This window comes from Ranitomeya variabilis, chromosome 5, assembly GCF_051348905.1.
Source record: "Ranitomeya variabilis isolate aRanVar5 chromosome 5, aRanVar5.hap1, whole genome shotgun sequence".
NCBI classification, from domain to species: domain Eukaryota; kingdom Metazoa; phylum Chordata; class Amphibia; order Anura; family Dendrobatidae; genus Ranitomeya; species Ranitomeya variabilis.
Genome location: NC_135236.1, coordinates 118,483,096 through 118,504,075, shown reverse-complemented (window position 1 = coordinate 118,504,075; position 20,980 = coordinate 118,483,096). Strand labels below are relative to the sequence as shown.

At 44.1% G+C, this 20,980-nt stretch overlaps 1 protein-coding gene across 2 annotated transcripts in view; it reads left to right on the top strand.

The window, feature by feature from the left end:
- RAB11FIP1 (RAB11 family interacting protein 1) overlaps positions 1-2,428 on the top strand; it is a 35,062-nt gene extending 32,634 nt beyond the window's left edge. Inside the window, exon 6 of one of the 2 annotated variants that reach the window (XM_077263146.1) lies at positions 1,271-2,428. In XM_077263146.1, coding sequence (XP_077119261.1) covers positions 1,271-1,480 — 210 coding nt within the window. In that variant the 3' untranslated portion in view covers positions 1,481-2,428. The remainder of the gene's footprint in view (positions 1-1,270) is intronic. The other variant, XM_077263147.1, reaches the window with a different exon arrangement.
- The last annotated feature ends 18,552 nt before the right edge of the window (positions 2,429-20,980 follow it).

Sequence of the window (20,980 nt, the reverse complement as noted above, 5' to 3'; positions counted from 1 at the left end):
CCTTTTAAAGGGGTTATATAGTGAGAACTTGTTGTTTTGTGTGTGTACCACCATCAGAACCTGCACAGATCAACAGGTCGGGAAACTTTCATCCCTGTTATAAAATGGAAGCTGCAGATCAGACTATTCTCTTTGGAGCTGCCAGAAAAAGCTGAGTGTGGAGCTGAGCAGCCTTCTAGGCAATGAATGGAGCGAGCGATCTGGAGTTACATTCTAAAGGGGGGTAAAGGTTACCTGTTCTGCCAATCTATGCGGACCCCAGTGGTCAGGCCCCCACCGATCAACAAGCTTCTCTTACCGGACAACACTAACAAAAAAAAGAATCACTATTGAGAAGACAATTCTCTTGGAAAGAAAGCACCTGTGATTTTTTGGCTTCTGAAACCCACAGGAATCCGGTTTCTGCCAGGGAAAGTCCTGACCAGTTGTACGTTTCCATTGTATTGTTAAAGGCATGTGAGGTATCTAGCTGCGGTCAGGCCCGGTATTGTGATCTGAGCACAGCCCATGTGTCACGCAAGTGTGAAACTGGCCTAAGGGAGATTGTCTGGAAACCAGCCTGTCTTGTGATCTTCCCTCCCTGCGTGGCTGCCTGTCATTATTAGATTATCATATCCGCAGCTTCTAATTTCCTCCATCTACATAGCCCCAGAGACTTATCAGGAACCATTTAATGACATGTCCTCATACATAATTAGATTAATGTTCCTCATTTTCTCTGAAGGGAAAAAAACAAATGCTAGATTAACTTCTGCTCTTAATGACTCTTATGGAACAAAGTGATGAAATACTGGGCTCCTCATCATGGCTGGAGTGTGCTTTCAGTGATGGCAATGGCAGACTTGCATCTTATAGGCAAATGTCTGGATGTCCATCCGGCAGAGCATTTACCTATGGTGTGAATGTAGTCCACATGCAATTTAGTGTGGTTCATAGCAATTAAACTGAATAGTAAGGGGTGCTATTTGCGGTAATTGACCACGTGGCCACTTCTTATTTAGAATGTTCCAGGAGACCTTACAACTGCAAATGGGAAGCAAAAAAAATTACATATTCACAAAGTTGTGCATTCCATGCCCCATTGACTTGGGGTAGGTAAAATGTCCACTGGTCACCAGGCCAATCGAGCAGAAATTTGCTCTGTAAGTGCAAAAACAAGTGAGTCTCTGCTGATCTTCCAAAATGGAATTAATTTATGCCCCTTCCATATCTTGGTTACATGCAGCTTCCATACTTTTTGCTTAATTAGATCCCTCTTTTTTGTTGACAGAAGTATGACCCCTCAGACCCGGCCTCCGCCTTTGCTCAGCTCACACACGATGAGCTCATCCAACTGGTACTGAAACAGAAAAACGTCATTAGCAAGAAGGAGTCTCAAGTACGAGAGCTGGAGGATTACATAGACAATCTGCTGGTGCGGGTCATGGAGGCAACACCCAACATCCTGAGAAGCGGCAGTAAGAAGGCCAGCAGGATCTAAGACTGAGGCGCTGAGACATACACCTATGAATGGACTGAGCTGGTTGTATTTCCGATCGGGAGGAGAGTATTTGAAGGTTACACGTAGCAAAGGTTTCAACACTGGATTAATGGTACTTAAAGGGGATATCCATATTATTCCTATTCTCCTGACTTTGCTGTGAAAGCTACATTCCCACAGATATTTACTGTAGGTGGGCTTCTTCAGAACCTCTAATATTGAGGAGCCTCCAATTAGACGCTGTATTGAGTCTCCCATCTTATGCATTCTCAGATGCACATTAGAGATGGCGGCCATTCTTGAGATGGTGCCAGATGGTTGTCACCGGTCACCCTCAGATCTGTAATAGTCTTCTCTTGATTGGAAGGCTATTGAGATCTTCCCCCTCCCATAAATCTGACCTCTCCCCAGAGCTTCTTCCAGTGTATCAGGGTGACTGTACAGCAGGCATGATGCCAGGACATAAGAACGTTCAGTAAGGGAGTTCACATGTGGGTATTTATGTGCCTTGTATATAAGGGACTTCTCCTTCTCTGTACCCCTGCCGTAATGTGCCTGCCTGATTCCAGAGATATAATTATATGATCATCTATATTTCTACTCGAATATCAATATTTTACCTAGCAAATAAATGTATTTTTCTTGAACGAACAAATTTTATACTGATGTGCACTAATAAAGTGCTGGTACGTGGCAGCGAAGACTCCATACTGCAAGGACAATCTGTACTGGTAACTTTATTAGACTGTTACAGAGTTTTATTGCTGTGTAGGCAGATTTATTCATTCCAAAACATGAATGTCTAAATGATCTGTTTTTATCTGTTATTTAATGTCTCATTGTACAATGTATCCTCACTGTGAAGACTGATGTGTGCGAATGATTGGAAAGGAAGCTGGAATGTTCCAGCATGTGATTACTGATACAGTAAAATGATGGCTGCCGGATTATAAGACTTTTATTGGATGCCGGTTTCAATGACTTGTACTGTGTAGACCGGGTGCACTTCAATAATTTATAGTATATCAAGAGTATGTAGCCACATATAAGTGCAAGGCTGAGAAGTTTGCCATGGCAGGATTTTCAGTGTGAAAAAAATCTAGTTCTGAAACTTAAGGCCCCACCAAGAGTAAGATTAGGAATAATCCCTTGTTCCTGACTGAGACCCCTGGGATGTGATCTTCAGTATGTCTGGTTTGAAAAGTGGACCGTGCCTTACAATGTGCAGCCTCCTTGTATCCTTATGCGCAATATCACTACCAATGTGCCTTCTAAGACACGAGCTGACAACAGTCGGAGCCTTTGTGATCTGTCCTGGTAGTCTTCTTACATCACTGTGGCTTAGAGGTTGTCCAGGACGTCTACGTGATGACCAATCTTTACATGCGGTGGCAGACAACAGCACTGTACATGTGAGGACTGGCAATGTACAGGGCCACAGGACCCTTGAGTTTATATGGGCCAATAGGACCTCTTTTGGGCCTTCTAAGACTAATACTATGGACACGATTGGAGCCCATTAGCTTAGACTGCCTGGACTACCTCTTTAAAAGGAATCTGTCAGGTCCACAAACTCTTAGGGCCCCGTCTCACTAAGCGATTTACCAACGATCACGACCAGCGATATGACCTGGCCGTGATCGTTGGTAAGTCGCTGTGTGGTCGCTGGGGAGCTGTCACACAGACCGCTCTCCCCAGCGACCAACGATCAGGGGAACGACTTCGGCATCGTTGAAACTGTCTTCAACGATGCCGAAGTCCCCCTGCAGCACCCGGGTAACCAGGGTAAACATCGGGTTACTAAGTGCAGGGCCGCGCTTAGAAACCCGATGTTTACCCTGGTTACCCAAAAAAACAAACACTACATACTCGCCTTTCGGTGTCCAGGTCCCTTGCCGTCTGCTTCCTGCTCTGACTGAGATCCGGCCGTACACTGAGAGCAGAGCGCAGCGGTGACGTCACTGCTGTGCTCTCACTTCTCACTGTACGGCCGGCAGTCAGTGAGAGCAGGAAGCAGACGCCAAGGGACCTGACGGACATCAGAAGGCGAGTATGTACTGTTTGTTTTTTTTTACATTTACGCTGGTAACCAGGGTAAACATCGGGTTACTAAGCGCGGCCCTGCGCTTAGTAACCCGATGTTTACCCTGGTTACCAGTGAAGACATCGCTGGATCGGTGTCACACACACCGATTCAGCAATGTCAGCGGGGCCTCAACGACCAAAAAAAGGTCCAGGCCATTCCGACACGACCAGCGATCTCGCAGCAGGGGCCTGATCGCTGGTACGTGTCACACATAGCGAGATCGCTATGGAGGTCGCTGTTGCGTCACAAAACTTGTGACTCAGCAGCGATCTCGCTAGCGATCTCGCTATGTGAGACGGGGCCTTTACTTGCAAATCTTGAGTTACTCTGTAGGTTAACGGCATTAGAGGACATGACGACTGGTTCCCTCTAAGAACTTCACTGAAAGATCCGAAGACACTATACACCCAGACATATAATACAGAACAGTGTGGATCTAATGCTGGTTATAAGTGGCTTCCATATTGCCCAGCACCTGCTGGCTCCTTTAGCAGCACTTTATGAAGAAAATACTGATATTATAAGCTGGAATCTTTTTCTAGTGATGTATTTATGCAATTAATAAATATCTATTTTAAATTTGGGAAACCAATTCCTTGTGTGGCTTTGCTTCATCCTATTAATTCTACTGGTGGTTACATGTATACCGTGCCGGTAAATGCTGTGCAGTGGCCATATTGTTGTGAACACTCTCTACCTGTTTTCTAGATTGATGTTGTGATGGCCAATTTTCATAAGGGACAGCAAAAACTGAGAAATATCATGGTTTGAGGGGCAAAGAATGTAAGAGTCTTCACGCCAGATTCTTGAGAGAAAATGTGACCGTGACCATATAGCCCAACATATACACAGCACATGTGTACAAAAATGCTTCCTGCTGGTACTTTGACACCATGAAGAAAAAAAATAAAAACTCCTTCCTGGTTTTGTAGACACTTGGGCTGGTGTGCAAAATGCCTCTGATTAAATCTGGGCCAAAGGGTAGAACATAATCCTGTTTTCTGGGCTCAGGTGAAGGAGGAGGATGCTTATCTTGGTAATCAAGTGGCAGAGAGTCATGTTCGGAACATTGGAGAAGCTGTTAAAGGGGTTATCCAGTACTTCTTCCTTTACCTATGGGGCTAAGAACACCCTGGCAGGCAATTACTAACTTCCTGCATCACTCTCCCGACTCAGGTGGTGGTTTTCCGGGTTCCTTATTTCTTTATTACTATACTTCCCCCAGTGATGTGATATAAGACCCTGCTCTGTGACACGAGCTGCCACTTTTACTCCAGCACCAGCACAGCCCTGCATCTGACTCCTCCCAAACACGTGACTGGTCACATGGTCGTTAATCATCACCGGTCCTTTAGCTGCCAGGATTGAGGGGAAAATCTGACATGTGAGGTGCTGCTGCAGTATGAGGCTGTGTAGGGAGAAGAGTGAGGCGCTGCAGGTGGAGGCTGTGTATAAGGCCACATTAACACGTTCAGTATTTTTACCTCGGTATTTATAAGCCAAAACCACGAGTGGGATTAAAATACAGAAGTGGTGACGTGTTTCTAATACACTTTTCCTCTGTTTTCCTCCAAGCTTTAGCTTACAAATACTGAGGTAAAAATACTGACCAAATAACGTGTAAATGAGGTCTAAAGGAGAAAAGTGTGATGCTGCAGAAGAAGTAGGCTGTGTATACGATACGCTTTATTGCAATTAGTGCAATTTCTCTCAGGATCAAGTGTTTCCAATTGTATATGGAAGAGGAGTGTGAGGTGCTGCCAGAGGAGGCGACCTTAACCCCTTTCTGCCAGCTGACGGAATAGTACGTCAGCTGGCAGATCCCCTGCTTTGAGGTGGGCTCCGGCGGTGAGCCCACCTTAAAGCTGCGACATGTCAGCTGTTTTGTACAGCTGACATGTGCGGGCAATGAGCGTGAGCGGAATCGCGATCCGCCTGCGCCCATTAACTAGTTAAATGCCGCCGTCAAGCGCTGACAGCGGCATTTAACTAGCGCTCCCGGCCGCGCGGCCGGGAGTGCTCGCACTGCTGACCCCCGTCACATGATCGGGGGTCAGCGGTGCATTGCCATAACAGCTAGAAGTCTCCTTGAGACCTCTATGGTTGTTGATGGCCGATTGCTTTGAGCGCCACCCTGTGGTCGGCGTTCAAAGTACACCTGCATTTCTGCTGCATAGAGGTGATCTGTGCTTCACCTCTATGTAGCAGAGGCGATCGAGTTGTGCATGCTTCTAGCCTCCTATGGAGGCTATTGAAGCATGCCAAAATTAAAAAAGTGTTTTATATATTTTTTTTATTTTTTTTAAATTTTTAAAGTTCAAATCACCCCCCTTTCGCCCCAATCAAAATAAAACAATTAAAAAAAAAATTAAACATACACATTTGGTATCGCCGCTTTCAGAATCGCCCGATCTATCAATAAAACCAAAGGATTAACCTGACCGCTAAATGGCGTAGCGAGAAAAAAAAAATCAAAACGCCAAAATTACGTTTTTTGGTTGCCGCGACATTGCATTAAAATGCAATAACGGGCGATCAATATAATGTATCTACACCAAAATGGTATCATTAAAAACGCCAGCTTGGCACGCAAAAAATAAGCCCTCACCTGACCCCAGATCATGAAAATTGGAGACGCTACGGGTATTGCAAAATCGCGCTATTTATTTATTATTTTTTTTTTAACAAACTTTGGAATTTTTTTTTCACCACTTAGATAAAAAATAACCTAGACATGTTAGGTGTCTATGAACTCGTAATGACCTGGAGAATCATAATGGCAGGTCAGTTTTAGCATTTGGTGAACCTAGCAAAAAAGCCAAACAAAAAACAAGTGTGAGATTGCACTTTTTTTGCAATTTCATCACACTTGGAATTTTTTGGAAAAATAAAAAAGTTATGGCTCTGGGAAGGAGGGGAGCGAAAAACGAAAAAAGCTCCGGGGGTGAAGGGGTTAAAGGAGAAAAGCTGTGCTGCAGAAAAATGGTGTGTATAAAGGTGTGAGGTGCAGGAGGAGGCTGTGTATAAAAGAGGAGCGTGAGGTGCAGGAGGAGGCTGTATAGAGGAGGAGCGTCAGGTGCAGGAGGCTGTGTATAGAGGAGGAGCGTGAGGTGCAGGAGGAGGCTGTATAGAGGAGGAGCGTGAGGTGCAGGAGGAGGCTGTGTATAGAGGAGGAGCGTGAGGTGCAGGAGGAGGCTGTGTATAGAGGAGGAGCGTGAGGTGCAGGAGGAGGCTGTGTATAAAGGAGGAGCGTGAGGTGCAGGAGGAGGCTGTGTATAAAGGAGGAGTGTGAGGTGCAGGAGGAGGCTGTGTATAAAGGAGGAGCGTGAGGTGCAGGAGGAGGCTGTATAGAGGAGGAGTGTGAGGTGCAGGAGGAGGCTGTGTATAAAAGAGGAGCGTCAGGTGCAGGAGGCTGTGTATAGAGGAGGAGCGTGAGGTGCAGGAGGAGGCTGTGTATAAAGGAGGAGTGTGAGGTGCAGGAGGAGGCTGTATAGAGGAGCGTGAGGTGCAGGAGGAGGCTGTGTATAAAAGAGGAGCGTGAGGTGCAGGAGGCTGTGTATAGAGGAGGAGCGTGAGGTGCAGGAGGAGGCTGTGTATAAAGGAGGAGCGTGAGGTGCAGGAGGAGGCTGTGTATAGAGGAGGAGCGTGAGGTGCAGGAGGAGGCTGTGTATAGAGGAGGAGCGTGAGGTGCAGGAGGAGGCTGTGTATAGAGGAGGAGCGTGAGGTGCAGGAGGAGGCTGTGTATAGAGGAGGAGCGTGAGGTGCAGGAGGAGGCTGTGTATAAAAGAGGAGCGTGAGGTGCAGGAGGCTGTGTATAAAGGAGGAGCGTGAGGTGCAGGAGGAGGCTGTGTATAGAGGAGGAGCGTGAGGTGCAGGAGGAGGCTGTGTATAGAGGAGGAGCGTGAGGTGCAGGAGGAGGCTGTGTATAGAGGAGGAGCGTGAGGTGCAGGAGGAGGCTGTGTATAGAGGAGGAGCGTGAGGTGCAGGAGGAGGCTGTGTATAAAAGAGGAGCGTGAGGTGCAGGAGGAGGCTGTGTATAGAGGAGCGTGAGGTGCAGGAGGAGGCTGTATAGAGGAGGAGCGTGAGGTGCAGGAGGAGGCTGTGTATAAAAGAGGAGCGTGAGGTGCAGGAGGAGGCTGTGTATAAAAGAGGAGCGTGAGGTGCAGGAGGCTGTGTATAAAGGAGGTGCAGGAGGAGGCTGTGTATAGAGGAGGAGCGTGAGGTGCAGGAGGAGGCTGTGTAAAAAGCATGCGGAATAAGGCCCCTTAACTGCTGCCATCGTCGTATTGGCAGTTGTTAATATTGTGTTTAAACAAAAAATAAATAAAATTTGTTTCAACAAAATGGCGCCGGTTGTGTTCCGTGTACCAGTGCGGGAGTGTTGCTATGTTCAAGAGTTGGAACTGCCAAAAATCTGTTCATCTTTGCACCGGAAGGAAAAAACAAAAATGTGGTTTATCAAGACTCTTGAATGAGTTGAAAATAAAATACTAACAATATTAGGTAATCATTTAGTTAATTTGTGTTTCAAATCTGTAGTGTTGAATATATGATGTGAAATGTTTTTATGTGCAATATAATCATTATAATTTGTTATAATTAACCACAGTTAGTTACTATGCCCGGGCAACGCCAGGCTCTTCAGCCAGTGTTCATATAAAGTGCTTGGAGTGTTTTTACAAGTGGATGGAAACTCACTGTCGTGGATTAGTATTATAAAAAGATGATCTGCCCACATTGCTGTGATGAACACATGCTGTCATAATACTTGTTTACTAAGGAAATCGAGAAAGCTAAATTTATGTATGAGTTATATGTAATTACAGGAAACGGAGCTGTCATCAGCCGGCACATACCGGGTGGAGCGGGACAACTTTCTATGAATACAATGTACACATCATGATGAAGTGCTGGGAATTCTGTTGATCCTCTAATGATCACAACTCGTAATCTGTCACATGTCAATTAGTCTATATGAATATAGTAACACAGCGGTAATTTCAAAAGTATTTGCTTCCCTTAGATCTTCCATTAATCCAGATTTGTCATAAAGGTACAAAACACCAGAAAGCCTGTACACAACCTGGAAAACCAGTGACAGAGCTGCACACTTGTCTGCCCCTGATGAACTTCCCTGGAGAGATTTCTAGAACAGTATTCACACATGCGGTAGATTTTTACACCGCATTAAATTAGCAGCAAAGTGGAAATGAAATAATGTACTAAACCTTGTGCTTACTGTATATATGAACCTGTGGTGTAGGCTTGGACTCCAGATCATGGCAATTTATCCTGCACATTTTCACTGTGGATTTCGCCCAGTGTAGTGTAGAGGGTGAAGTCCACAGCTGATTTGTTTTTGCTGAGACAACACTCCATATGGATTTATGTCCTATTGTTAGGTACATCTTAGGCCGGTTTCACACGTCAGTGATTCCGGTACGTGAGGTGTCAGTTTCCTCACGTACCGGAGCCACTGACACACGTAGACACATTGAAATCAATGCATCTGTGCAGATGTCATTGATTTTTTGCGGACCATGTCTCCGTGTGCCAAACACGGAGACATGTCAGTGTTCGTGGGAGCGCACGGATTACACGGACCCATTAAAGTCAATGGGTCCGTGTAAAACACGTACTGCACACGGACGTTGTCCGTGTGCCGTACAGCAGACAGCGCTACAGTAAGCGCTGTCCCCCCCACATGGTGCTGAAGCCGCCATTCATATCTTCTCTGCAGCAGCGTTTGCTGTAGAGAAGATATGAATCTTTTTTTTTTGTTTGTTTCTCGTGTTTAACATAAAGATCCCTGTCCCCACACCCCTCCCACCCCCTCTGCGCTCGCCCGCTGTTATTAAAATACCCGGCTCCCCCGCAGTGTCTTGTCCTGGCCGCAGCTTCTCCTGTATGCGGTCACGTGGGGCCGCCCATTACAGAAATGAATATGCGGCTCCACCCCTATGGGAGGTGGAGCCGCATATTCATGATTGTAATCGGCGGCCCCACGTGACTGCTCATACAGTAGAAGGTGCGGCCAGGACAGGACACTGCGAGGGAGCCGGGTGAGTATTTTAATAACAGCGGGCGGGCGCACGGGGTGGGAGGGGGGTGGGGACATGGATCTTTATGTTAAACACGAGAAACAAAAAAAAAAAAGGATTATTCATATCTTCTCTACAGCAATCGCTGCTGCAGAGAAGATATGAATGGCGGCTTCAGCACCATGTTGGGGGGACAGCGCTTTTCTCTAGCGCTGTCTCCTGCACGGTGCGTGTGGTACCCAGTCGGCACACGGGCGGCACACGTGTGCCACACTGATGTGCCACAGAAACGTACGGGCACAAGGACACGGACAACTCCGGTACCGATTTTTCCGGTACCGGAATTATCTGGACGTGTGGGACAGGCCTTACGGCTACAAGAGGAGCTTTTCTGACCTCCCATTCTAAATACATATGCATTAGTCTGTTTGGTCTCTCCTTTGCACTTATGACAGCTTCCACTTGCTGGGAAGGCTTCCTACAAGATTGTGGTTGTGTCTGTTGGACTTTTTGGCCATTCATCCATTAGAGCATTTGTGAGGTCAGAGACTGATGTTGGATGAGAGGTCCGGGCTTGCAGTCTTCGTTCTCTTTTATTTCAAAAGTTTTTGAAGGGGTTGATGTCTATGTCCTCTGCAGGCAAGTCTGGTTCTTTCCCACTAAAGTGACCCAACCATGCACTTTGCTTTGTACAATGGGGCACATTCATGTTGGAATAGACAAGTGCATTCACCCAAACTGTTTCCACACAATTGGAAGCTGCAATTGTCCAAAATGTCTTGGTATGATGAAGTATTAAGATTATTCTGAACTAAGGGCCCTAAGCCCATTCTGAAGGACGACCCCAAAGCATTATCCATTCTTTACCAACTGCTACCGCTGGCACAATGCAGTCAGTCAACACCGTTCTCCTAGCATTCACCAAACCTAGACTCATCCATTAAGCTACCATGATTTGTCAGCCCGCAGAACACATTACCACTGCTCCAGGGTCCAGAGGCGGCTGCTTTACACCACGCTGTCTTTTCTTAGTAATGTAAAGGTCCTCTGCAGTTGCTTGCCCGTGGAAACCCATAAAACACCCGGCTGATGTTAATGCTGGAGGAACTTTGGACTCTGCCGTTATTAAGGCAGCAGAAGAACATTGGACAGTGGTGACTTTTTAATATATTTTACTCAGCAGTCAATGACCCCACTCTGTAACTTTACAGCATCCCACTTTATGTAAATTTTACATATACTGTACTATACTATGAAACGACTGGGAGCAGAGCTGAAAAATAAAGTATATGTGTCTCACATGGACTGGTATGTTTTCTATGGATAGCCACCAAGTAACACTACACTAATGTTTCAGTAGCTGCTAAGCTGTTTGCCAGTGGTGGCATCCATGAAGGATTGCTTATGGCATCCATGAAGGATTGCTTATGGCATCAGCAGCTGAACTGGGAACATAGTTTCTGTCTGGCATAAAGCACACCATATACAATATGTCCATGCATTATAGCTGGAATTGGAGCTCAGTTCCATTTGAAGTGATATACGGGACGTGTAGTTCTTTTTATTCAAGTTGAACCAGTTTAAAGGTAATCTGTAGGTAAGATCAATCCTAAGCTGTCTATATGGACATGCAGGTCATAAAAAGCCGCATAAAATTATACCTTTTGTATTTGCGATCTGATGTTTTAGTTCCATAGAAAGCCACATTTTTCTTAATATGTAAATGAGCTGTTAAGATCTATTGGCTGAACACAGATCTGCATGAGAATCTGCCTCCAAAAATTATTTTAATTAAAATGTGACATTACTAGTGTGACAAGTAGTGACTGACATTATCTCATAATTATGATAATCACACCCAGCTCTGCAGTCAGATAAACTAACACAGTACAGCAAAAGTGACATTTCTCATTACAAACACATTTGCAGCTGCAGTCCTATCACAGTGCTTCAGCTTCCATCTCCGAGGCAGTCAGTGTGGAGGAAGGGCAGTACAGCAGAGCTGACAGCACTGTGAGAGGACAACTGCAAATGTGCTTGTGTCTGTAATGAGAACGTTCATCTCTGCTGTACTATGATAGTTATAATCAGACACAGCTTTGCAGAGCTGCCAGCAGTATGAGAAGACAAGTGCTGCTTTAAATGTTTGTAATGAGATGTTTACTACTGCTGTACTATGTTAGTTCTGAAACCAGTGCAGACCTGTGTGTAATTATGGGTGCCAAGTGTCAGTCAATACTTGTCACACTGGTAACTCCCTCTTTAACCCCTTCACGACATTAGACTTATCTATACCTCATGGAAGGGAAGGACTTCATGACCAATGAGGTATGTATACAAACACATCATGGCGATTGCACAGGAGCTGTCAGTGCAGCACTGTGCAGCATTGCAATGTTTTATAAGAGTGATTAGGGTGCTAAAAGCAAAAGCCCCATAGAGGGACTAAGTAACAAAGCATTGTAAAAATATGTTTCTAAATATATATATTGTACCAATAAATAAGTTTTTTTTTTTTTTTTTTTAAAGCAAACATATTTGGTATTGCCACATCCGGAACGAGCCAACCTATAACACTGTCCCACTAGTTAACCCCTTCAGGGTGCACCATAAAAAAAATAAAGATACTGTTTTGCCTTGTTTTTTTTTATCACTCACCCATGACATCAGTACGAGAGCGGGAATCCGCCCACCAAGGACGGGAAACCTACAGGCTAAAAAGGGCAGCACTTTTCCCTTGCATCAGTTGGTTTCCTGTCCTTGACGGGGAAACCTCGTACAGGCTTACCTGCATCTGTGAAAAAGATTAAGTTCTATCCCAGTCCTGGACAGCAGTTGCAGGCAGGGCTCTCTTCTCTGCCTCAGCCGGTGCAGGGTCCCCGGAAGCGCCACGGTGGATCCAAGAGGACTTTCACGGGCAGATGATGGGCAGCTCTGGTGTGTCTCGTGTATATTCCCCCCCACCTGCATACTGTGTTGTAGCATGGACGAAGCAAGAAGTAAGTGCTCCCGGAGGTGAGGTGACGTGGCCGGGATGAGGAAGGGCATGCCTGCTTTGGCAGGTGCCAGGAGGCGGGCTGATGTGACGCAGGAGCCACTTGACACAGAAATACTGGGAGTACTGAAGAGAGCACAAAGGCCAGTATATAAAGAAGCTGGAGCCTCTGCTTGGTTGCTTCCCAGCTCATTTGTCCCTTCAGGAGAATGGAGACAAATTTAGAGCAGAATACACTGGAGCAGGTGCAGCGGTGGTGTCCTTATGCCAGTGGGGGGGGCAACTGGACCTCAGAGAGACGGAGTTCTGCAAGAGACAGCAGATCCAGTCAATGAAGCTCCAATAAGGTGGGCCAAGCTGCAGCCTCCAGTGATGATCTCTCGGCTGAGAAAGGTCCTTCCTTTAGACCAGTACCATTCGAGTACATCAGGGTGGTAAGTGATTTTCATGAAAGTTCACTTGGTAATGTCATCGCCCCTTCTCGTCATTTATTGCCAGGGAAAAAAAAGTGTGGCTAAAGCCATGCACAAGGAGTGTGCTCTTTGTAAGACCTTATTGCCTGACTACTATCCGAAGAGGCGGTGTCGACCCTGCATAGAGTAGACAGTGGCAGAGTAAACCTCTAACTTCGCGACTGACTTAAGGTCCATCATAAGGGCGGAGAATAAGGAGTCCCTCAAATTCCTATCTTGAGGAAGGCAGAAGGGGAAGAAAGATAGGGTTAGTGAAGTCGATCCTTCCAAAAGAGGAAGCCTCCCAGGGATCAAGAAAAATGGGATGATCGCAGGAGAAAAGATAGGGCCTCATGCTTGGGACCGCTTCCCAGGAAATTGGTCAATCACTCCCGACCCAGGTAGGGGGAAGGCTTTCTTTCTTGCCTGGTAAGGCATTTCGGCCAGTAGCTGGATCCTTAACTGGATGAGTTCTGGATTGAGACTAGAATTCCTGTCGTTCCCACAAGGAAGATTTGTTTAGACACCTCCTCGCTCCTCACTAAAAGAAGTCATGGACTTAGATCAAGGAGCCGTCCTACTGGAAGTTCTGGTGTCTGAAAGGGGGGAAAGGTTCAACTCCCCTGTTTTACTAATAAGCAAGCCAGATGGCTCCTTCAGGACTATAATGAATATGAAGGCTCTGAACAAATTCCTAAATGTTCAGTCCTTTAAGATGTAATATATTAAATCAGCAATAAAGTTGCTTTTTTCCGGTTGCTTCATGGCAGTCCTGGATTTGAAAAAAAAAAAAAGCCTGAAAATGGTGCCTGGGCAGTAGCCACTATCTTCAAAAAGAAGAATGTAAATAAAAATGGTATAATTGATAACGTCATCTTGTCCCCAAAAAAGACAAGTCACCATACAGCTTCATCAGTGGAAACATTTTTTAAAAAGTTGTCGCTCACAGAATACAGGGATACAAAAATAATTCTCTTTTTTCTATAAAACTTTTTATTGTATAAAAGTGCCTAAACATAAAAAAATGATATAAATGTGGTATTGCTGTAATCGTACTGACCTGAAGAATAAAGTCCCCTTATCAACTTCACTACATGTTGAATGGCATAAAAAAAAATACAAAAAAACTTCTTGAATTGCTGATTTTTGTTAATTCTGCCTCCCAAAAATAATAGAATATAAATCGATCAAAAAACATTATGTAATCGAAAATGGTGCCAATGACAACATTGACTAGTGACGCAAAAAATAAGCCCTAGCATGAGTCTGTCCACAGAAATATGGAAAAATTATAGCTCTCAAAATATGGTGGTGCAAAACTAGTTTTTGCAACAAAAAACATCTTTTAGTGTGTGACAGCAGCCAAAAACAGGAAATAATATATATAAATCTGGTATCACTGTAATCGCACCGACCCGAAGAATAAAGTCATCTAATCACTTACACCACACCAGGAATGGCGTAAAAAATAAATAAAATCAATTCTTGACCTGCTGTTGATTTATTCATTCTGCCTCCCAAAGATTGCACTATGGCTCGGTGCACATTTATCCTGCACTCTACGCTGAGTGCTTACATGGGTTTCTGTGTAAATCTCTGAAATACATGATTCTGTCTGGCCTATGATCCGGCAGTGTCCGTCTTTTTAGGTGTGCATAAAAGTGCGATCTGCCACAGTTTTGTGCACTTCTTAAAAGAAGGACATAGCTGAACAGAGGCCAGACAGACCAGAGTAACTCTGATGCATCATTATAGAGACTGCACACATTGGGGGTTTCATCTGAATTGCATCATTCTGAGATTTAGATGGAAACTCCAATGTAAGTGCTTAGCGTAGAGCGCAGGATAAATGTGATCCAAAATGTTACATAAAAGCTTCAATTCAATCCACACAAAAAAAACAAATCCCCACTCATGTCCGTCATCTGTTAATGGAAATATAGGGGGCTAGTGGTAGGACAAAGGCTATGGAAAAGCAATATGGCTCTTTGTCCCCCAAAAGTAATTTAGCAAATTCTGCCCTCCCCTCTGAGCCCCCACACTGTGCCTAAACCATGTTTAGTATCCACATGTTTGGCTTTTCTGTAGCGATGAGAGCCTGCCTAATTTACAGGTGCATGTCTCCAGAAGAACGAGCTAGGCACCACAACGTACTGGGCACTACAATAGCATATTTGCAATTTTCACCTTGCTGCTTGTTTCTGGAAAACACCCATGGATTCAAATCATCACTACCCCTGTAGATAAAATTCTAAAGGGGTACAATTTCCAAAATTGTGACATTAAAGGAGGGTATTCTAGCACTTAAGGGCTCTGTATATGGAGTCCACAAACTATTGTAGGAAAATCTGTGCTCTAGGAGGCAAATAGCGTCCCTCCCGAGTCTCCCTGTATGGCTAAACAGTACTGTACAGCCACTGATGGGGTATTGCTACGTGTAACAGAAATTGTGTGACATATTTTGTTGCCATTTTTACCCATTTCCTTTATGAAAATGTAAAATCTGGGGCTAAAACTAAACTTTTGAGGTAAAAATGTAATTATTTTTTAATCACTGTCCAATGGTATAAAATTCTGTGACACAAACGTGGTGTCAATATGATCACTGCACCTGTAGATTAATTCATTGAGAGGTGTAGTTTGTAAAATGGGGTCACTTATGCAGGTAATTCTGCTGTTCTAGCACCTCAGGGGCTCTCACAGTGGGTCATGGCACCCACAAACCATAAATGTAAAATCTTCACTATAATATGGCGCTCCTTCCCTTCTGAGCTTAGCTGTGTGACTGAAAAGAAGTTTCTGGTTCCATGTAGAGTATTTGCGCACACAGGAGAAATTGTACAACTAACTGAGAGCTCCATTTGTTTCCTATTAGCCCTTAAAAAATTGAAAACTTGGGGCTAAAACAACATGTTAGTGATAAAAATACAGTTATTCTTTCTTCACCATCAAAAATTGTATCAAATTCTGTGAGGCACATGTGGTGTTGACACTGCACCCCTAGATGAATTCATTTGGGGTTGTAGTATGTAAATCGAGGTCACTCATGGGGGTTTTCTGCCTTTCTGGCACTTTAGAGGCTCTGTGAAATAGCATTCTCAAACCATAATCTGCCCTGTAATATGACACCTCTTCCCTTCTGAGTTTTGCACTGTGCCTCAAAAGTAATTTTCAACCAACTCTGTGAAGCACCTGCGGGTTCAAGGTGCTCACCGCACATCTAGTTAAATTCCCTTAAGAGTCTAGTTTCCAAAATGGGGTCACTTATGGTGCGGTTCCACTGTCAGGGGCTTTCCAAACACGACATGACACTCGCAGACCATGCCATTAAAGTCTGCGTTCCAAAACGTCACTCCTTCCTTTCCAAGCCCTGTCATGCGCCCAAACAGTACTTTTCCCCCACATATGGGGTATCGGCATACTCAGGAGAAATTGCACAACAAATGTTGGGTTCCATTTTCTCCTGTTACCCTTTTTGAAACAAAAGAATTGGGGCTAAAAAAACATTTTTGTGGAAAAAAATATGATTTTTTTTTTATTTTCACAGCTTTACATTATAAATTTCTGTGTAGCACCTGTGGGTTCAATGTGCTCAATGGAGATCTAGATAAATTCCTTGAGTGGTCTAGTTCCCAAAATGCTTCAGTTGTTGGGGGTTTCCACTGTTTAGGCACATCAGGGGCTCTCCAAACGCGACATGACATCCACTCTCGATCTGAGTAGTTTTCCCCACACACATGGGGTATGAGTGTACTCAAGAGAAATTGCACAACAAAAGTTGGGGTCCATTTTCTCCTGTTAACCTTGTGGAAATAAAACATTTGAGGCTAAAGTAAAATTTTTGTGAAAAAAAAGGAAAATGTTCATTTTTTCCTTACACGTCGCTTTAATTTCTGTGAGGCTTTGAGGGGTGCACTTTATAGAATGGTATCACATTTTGGTATTTTCTGTCATACAGGGCCCCCAAAGTTACTTGAAATATGATGCGGTCCCTAAAAGAATGGTTTTGTTAATTTTGTTGGCAAATTACAAATTGCTTATCAATTTATAACCTTTCTATCTTCCTAACGAAAAAAAATATTTTTAAAAAAAGATGCAGATGTAAAGTAGACATGTGGTAAATGTTATTTATTAACTATTTTGTGTGACATAACTCTCTGATTTAAAGGCATAAACATTTTAAAGTTTGAAAATTGCAAAATTTTCACCAAATTTCCAATATTTTCACAAATAAACGCAAGTCATATCAAAGAAATGTTATCACTCATGAAGTACAATATGCCATGAAAAAAACAGTCTCAGAATTACTGTGATCTGTTGAAGCGTTCCAGAGTTATTACCACATTAAAGTGACACTGGTCAGAATTGTAAAATTTGGCCTGGTCATTGTTATGTGCAGGAATAGCTACTCTGTAGCAACTCGCATCAGACCAGCAAAAACGCAGTCACAGATGCACTTTGCGCAAGCCACCACTGCTAGGCGAGTCCTATTCTTCACTCACTCCTGCGAGGGGGACTTTACAGTGCCCTTCCCAGACTGCTGTGGTAGGATAGCTGACATCTGGTAACGCAGACGATGTAGAGTCAAGTACAAGACTAAATCTAAAGCTAGCAAAAACCCAAATGAAAACACAAGGGAAACTCCGGGACAATCTAATATATAAAGCTGAATGTGTGTATGTGTGTATGTCCGGGATTGGCATCTGAACCATCGCAGCTACAGCCACAAAATTTTGCACAGTCACACGTCTGGACCCCGAGAGCGTCATAGGCTATGTTGTGAGGTGAAATTTTAACCCCTCGCTTTCCAATTCACCAAACAACTTTGCACCTATCTACATAATGGGGAAAAAGTGAAAGGAAAAGTGTTGGAGGCGTCGCAGCTACAGGCACAAAATTTTGCACAGTCACACGTCTGGACCCCGAGAGCGTCAAAGCTATGTTGTGAGGTGAAATTTTAACCCCGCGCTTTCCAATTCAAACAATTTTGCCCCTATCTACATAATGGGGAAAAAATGAAAGGAAAAGTGTTGGAGGCAAATTAACAGCTGCCAGATGTGAACAAGGGGGACTTAAAGAATGAGAGCGATGGCGCCAAAGAGTATATACTGTACAGTTGCTAAGGTGGGGCCCCGACATGGGATAATCACCACACCACCACGGGGATATGAACACACACAAAATGCGCCACACACTACCACGTGCTCGAACACATATACCACCCTCAGCGCACATTTCACCACACATACACCAACCTCGCCACATAAAAGTCGAAACACAAAAGTCACCGCTCAAAACTCTCCACATGCAAAACTCGCCACACGTGCAAAACTCACCTCATGGAAAACTCGCCTCATGGAAAACTCGCCACACGCAAAACTTGCACACGTGGAAAAATTGCCACATGCACAAAAGTTGCAACACATGCAAAAGTTGCCTCACACAAAACTTGCACATACTCAAAAGGCACCACACATAAAACTCGCCATGCGCAAAACTCGCCATGCGCAAAACTTGCTGCACACAACTTGCTACACTAACCTGTCACATGCAACTCGACACACAAAAAGTTGCTACACGCATGTCGCCACACAAAACTCATCTCACAAAAGTCGCTACATGCATGTCGCCACACGCAACTCAACACACACAACTTGACACACGAAACTCGCCCTAAAACACACACAAGTCTGGTATTATCCTTCAAAAATAAAAATCTGATTAATAAGCAGACAAACTACAAGAGCAACAAATGTACCATATAGGAATCCGGCAGCTGTCAGTCACATGACCAGTCTATTATGTGTATGTGTGAGCTAATATATACTGCCAGGGGGTGGGCTTACTGTTGGCTGGGGATTTATCAGGCTGCCAATTTAGCTTACAAATACTGAGGTAAAAATACTGACCAAATAACTTGTGAACGAGGTCTAATACAGGAGGAGATGACATACAGATATATACTATATACAGGAGGAGATGACACACAGGTATATACTATTTACAGGGGAGATGACACACAGGTATATACTATATACAGGAGGAGATGACACACAGATATATACTATATACAGGAGAGATGACACACAGGTATATACTATATAGAGGAGGAGATGACATACAGGTACATACTACATACAGCAGGAGATGACAAACAGGTATATACTATATACAGGAGGAGATGACACACAGGTATATACTATATACAGGAGCAGATTACCTACAGGTATATAGTATATACAGGAGTAGATGACATACAGGAATATGCTATGCATAGGAGGAGATGACATACAGGTATATACTATATACAGGAGGAGATGACACACAGATATATAGTATATATAGGTGAGATGACACACAGGTATATACTATATACAGGAGAAGATGACATACAGGTATATACTATATATAGGAGGAGATGACATACAGGTATATACTATATACAGGGGAGATGACACACAGCAGGTATATACTATATACAGGGGAGATGACATACAGGTATATACTATATACAGGAGATGACATACAGGTGTATACTATATATAAGGGAGATGACAAACATGTATATACTGAGGTGAAAATGAGAGGAGTGAGGTGAAAATGAAAAGGTGTGAGTGCAAAATGAGAGGAGTGAGGGAAAATAGTGGAGTGATCGGAAAATGACAGATGTGAGGTCGAAATGACAAGTGTTAGGGGGGAATGAGAGGAGTGAGGGGGAAAATAAGAGGAGTGAGGGGGAAAATGAGAGATGTGAGGGGGAAAATGGAAGATGTGATGGGGAAAATGAGAGGCGTGATGGGAAAATAAGAGAAGTGAGGTGCTATAACCAACCACAGATATTTACTATGCCCAGGCAACACCGGGCTCTTCAGCTAGTAGCTAATAAAGAAGAACCAATAACAACCATTAACAACTACTGAGAAGCAACCAGAACCCAACCAGGAAGTGCTCACCATACCGCTACGCAAAGGAACTGAATGAACAGCACTGAAATGGATTAAAAGCAGGCCTTAAATAGCCAGTCCAAATCCAAGGATAACAATCAGGTGATGCATTCCTCTCAGTCATGTCCAGGGAGCCACTCTCTGCTCACCTGTATAGAAGGTGCACACATTCTCACCATTGGCTAACATCAGGCAAGGCGGTGTCTTGAGTTGCCTGGCAACCTGTAAACACAACATCCCATGTCTCCCAGGCCGCGAAACAAATGGGAAGCCTGGCATCCCGTGTTCCCACAACGCTCACCACTTCCAAGCACGAGGCACCACCAAGTGTAGTCGCACCACCTAAGTGCACAATAGCTCCACGCCCAGCCCAGACAGACTGGCGAAGCAGTCTGGAAATCGGAGGACGATTACATCCGCAGCAGGTATTCCGAACAGTCATAAAGGTGAAAACATGTTTGGGGCTTAAGGGGTTAATTTAAAATAAGCTCTAGAGGCAGATTCTCAGGGAGATTAGTGTCCAGCCCATAGATCTTAACAGCCTGTTTACCTATAAGAAGAAAGTGGATTTCTCTGGAATAATACATCGGATTGCAGATATCGAGGTATCATTATATTGAGATTCCTATGATAATGTCCACGTAGACTGCTTATGAGGGTTGATTCTCCTGACAGAATCACTTTAAATGTTTTTTCGAAGAGGTTGCTTGCTTTGTAAGTAAAAGCTTTCTGCACATTAAATGGTTTCAACTGCAAATCTCACCTCCAAGGCTGATATGGAATGCCCTATGCCTGCCAAGATTAAAGAGCTTCCAGAACATAGATTTTATAGTCTACAGATAAATGCACAAAACACTGTGCAAACATAAATGGGCCAAGCAAATCACAAGAGTCAAATGAGAACACAGACCCACTGGAAGTAAAGTAAGCGTTGCATGGGTTGTTCCATAAACAACTTTTATCACCTATTTATAGGGGAGAT